General features: G+C 36.5%; 1 protein-coding gene across 1 annotated transcript in view; it reads left to right on the top strand.

Moving 5' to 3' along the window:
* LOC107288964 (laminin subunit alpha-2) overlaps nucleotides 1–3,711 on the top strand; it is a gene marked incomplete at its 5' end in the record, with an annotated part of 108,891 nt that overhangs the window by 84,336 nt on the left and 20,844 nt on the right. The window contains 3 exons of the mRNA XM_015817644.1: nucleotides 477–653; nucleotides 1,756–1,900; nucleotides 1,931–1,945. Coding sequence (XP_015673130.1) covers nucleotides 477–653; nucleotides 1,756–1,900; nucleotides 1,931–1,945 — 337 coding nt within the window. The remainder of the gene's footprint in view (nucleotides 1–476; nucleotides 654–1,755; nucleotides 1,901–1,930; nucleotides 1,946–3,711) is intronic.

The raw sequence follows: 3,711 nt of genomic DNA, 5'->3' as shown, positions 1-3,711 counted from the left end.
AGGAGGAGGAGGAGGAGGAGGAGGAGGAGAATTTAACAGTGATTGTCATGCTTGTTAGGCTAGAGATAAAATAAATCTAAGAATCTAAGTATTCTGGATATGTTTTGGATATGTCCATTAGTAACTTGTTACTGGTTAAATATTATTCCTATGGTAAACCAGGATAGGAAGGAAATTTGCAATACTGCAGGGAAATTACAGTTTAAAGATGCTAACAAACTGTTAAATTATTCTGGTATTTTGTGTATAGAGAGCTTAGCTGAATTAAATATGTCAGCTCTCAGATTCAAGGACTCTCTATAAATCAATGGGAAGACATGATCAAACAGCACAATTCCATACAGTCAAGATTTGGTGGTCAAAGGGGAAAAACTGAATTCATATCCTTCTTTCTCACTGTACCAAATTTTCCAGCTTTTTTAAGGCCATCATTGCAGTGCTGATTTGCTGATGGTGGGCTTTTCATAATTCTGCAGGCTGTTTGCCATTCAAGTAGATGAGGACAGAAGACAATCCCAGCGACTCCCAACAGATCATCCTATCTCCATTAAAAGACTTTTTGTGGGAGGAACACCACCTGAATTTCACACACCCCCAATTAAAAACATACCTGCCTTTGATGGCTGTATATGGAATCTGGTTGTCAATGCTGTGTAAGTATATGTCAATGCCGCTCCAGAAACATATCACTCTTAAATATTTGTGGCTTCCCATATTTTACATGAAGAGAAGATTTAAAAGAACTGCTCCCAAACTCTAGAAAATAAAAAACCTGGTCCCTGTCTATTCTCATCATCCCTTTGTCCATAGTAGCCTTGGCTGATCCCACAGAAATGTAGCTGTCAGTCATCAAAAGGATGCCCATTCCTGTCCTAGAGAAGACTTGGCTGTCTTTTGCACCTCGGGGAAGGGATCAGCAGGTTGGAGAAGATACATCAAAACATTTCTGACTTTCCTTGTTTTTCCCCACGATCAGTCTGGAGAGGAAATGAAAGGGTCGGACTATTTTTCCTGTAGAGATTTTCATGGGATTTGGGCCTGCTCAATCATTCTGAAAAATTCTGTAAATTTTCCCTGAGGGCTCGTGTTCATAGTCAAGACTAACATTTTGGCCTCTTCTCCTAAGGATAGTTACTATAATTCAGAGTCTACCTTCTCTTTAGCACCTATGTCTTCTTTTAATTGTTTTTAATTTCTTAATGTAAACTGTTCACAAGTCATCTGGAATGAAGCAGCATTTAAAAATAACAACCACAACAATAGTATCTTAATTACCTGTATTAGTGACCTTGGATATCTTTGATCTTCGGTATGAAGAGATGATTTACTATATTTTTTATCTTGCCATTTGTCTAAGCACCTCAGAATAGTATTCATGTCTCTGTGTCACCTATTTTAACCCAGAAAGTTGATTAAGGTTGAGAAAAAAGTCTTAGTCACCTGGGTTCTACCTAAATTAATTTATAATCTACACCAGCGGCCCTCAACCTTTTGGGCACCAGGGGCCAGTTCCGTGGAGAGAGGGTTTTCCGTGGACCAGAGGGGGTGTGGTTTCGCATGCTGCCAGCATCTTGCAGATGAGGCTTCGTTTGTTTGCGTGGCCCGGTTTCTGACATGCCACGGCCTGGTGCTGGTCCATGGACTGGGTTTTGGGAACCCCTGAATTGTTCATTTAACTAATATAAGGACATAAAATATAAGGGTATTGAATAAGGCATTATTTCTATTGCTACTGGTTTCGTTGTGTTTCCATAGTCCAATGGATTTCGCCCAATCAGTAGCCTTTGAAAATGCAGATATAGGACAATGTCCTGATTTAGGACCACCTCATGAAAAGGAGGATGAAGATCAAACTCCCCAGACAACAGATCATCCTGAAACAGAGAAGGATGGAAAGAAAGCAAATACAACGTCTCCTCCTCCTCCTCCTTTCCCACCTTTACCCGTAAGTGTTTCTGTGACATTACTGTGGGTGAGTTTTTTATATTTATGGGATTAGGATACTGCACAGTTGTACAGGAACATTAACAGTTTTTCACATTTTTAAACTACTGTAAGCACTTCAAAACTAAGGGTGCACAGAGAGAATTATAAAAATCTAATGTTGCTTGGGAGCTTATATTGGAGAAAGGCAATAAAGGGGTATGTGTGTGTGCATGTATGTGTGTGTGTTAGATCAGCAGTCCCCAATCTTTCTAGCTTTGCGGATCGGCAAGAGGGAGAGAGGAAATGCTTCTGTGTGAGTGACAGGTGTGCGCGCTCACATGCACAGCTCCATTTGTGTGAGTGGCAGGCAATCGTGCTTGAGACCACCAGTCGTGGAAATGGAGCTACACACATGCGCTCACCCAACGCTTGCGTGGCCCAGTTCCGAACGGGCCGCTGTCCATTACAGGGCCACAGACTGGGGGTTGGGGACCTCTGTGTTAGATTACATTTTCCAAGGAGGAACTTGTAAGCAAGAAAAGCTGTAGAGGAAAAAACAATGGCATAATGATTATGTCAAGAAAATTAAAAAACATCAAAGAATCTATTTGAATTACAACCAAATATGTTTCCAGAATGAAAGATAACCATTAACTGCTTGTAATAAACAGGAATCTGATCCAGCAAAAAATGAAGAATGTTTGAGTAGGGTTTTTTTTTTATTTACAAAATTTACCAATCAACAAAAAACCCTTAATCTTAAGATGAAACTACAGAAGGAATTTAAAAGTTAAAAAAGAATAAAAGTCCATTTCTGCAATATATTACAAATCTTTTCAAGAAACTCTGAATAAACCTTAACTCTAGTAGTGAACAGAAGTTAGGTACATGAAGAAGGAAACAGTTCAGTTTATCCTGAAGCATACAGATCCATTTTGTTATTAAATATTATAAACCCTTCATGGTATTCCTTGCTAAGTGGCTAAATGGCTTTAATTGAATTGATACATCCTGATTAAATGTGCTTTACACCCATGAAAGATTATATAAGTTATATTAGTTATATTCTAAATGTTATTAGGATAAATTATGAGGAACAAAAACTAGCCATTTTTTTCTTGATGCTGAAAAAGCCTATGATAATTTGGAATGGGATCTTTTCACTGGCAGCTATCAAAAAACAGACTGCACCCCTAATATTTTTCATACATGCAGAGTAACTCTGGTATTAATATAGGAAAAGAGTAAGTCTACATTTTTCTGCTTTTACTTCATTATTGAATGCTTATTTTTTACATGAATGAAGGTACTAGGAAATCTGCTTAATGGAGAGAAAACAGCTTGACAGATTACAAAGTTTAATTGTCAACCGGACAAATTAAGATATTTTAATCTCTTAATTATGCAGCATTCTTCTATAGCTCACAACCTGAGTTAAAGTCTGTTTGATTAAATGGATGCAGAATTTGAATATAGTTAATAAAGATGTTTAAAGATTATTAAGAAGTCATATATATGTGTGTGTGTGTGTATATATATATATATATATATATATATATATATATATATATATATATATATATATATATATATATATATATATATATATATATATATATATATATATATATATATATATTAAAAATAACACAAAAAACATACATATGACTCCTGGGAGGATCCATAGCACAACAAGAAGTAAAGAACACCAGGAGAAGAAGAGACTCTAAAAATATTTGATGGTAAAAACCAACATGACAAATACTGGTTAAAACCTACAAAATT

Source organism: Protobothrops mucrosquamatus, unplaced genomic scaffold (genome assembly GCF_001527695.2).
Source record: "Protobothrops mucrosquamatus isolate PMUCROS unplaced genomic scaffold, P.Mucros_1.0 scaffold614, whole genome shotgun sequence".
In the NCBI taxonomy this organism is placed as follows: domain Eukaryota; kingdom Metazoa; phylum Chordata; class Lepidosauria; order Squamata; family Viperidae; genus Protobothrops; species Protobothrops mucrosquamatus.
This window is presented reverse-complemented; position numbering and strand designations above follow the sequence as displayed.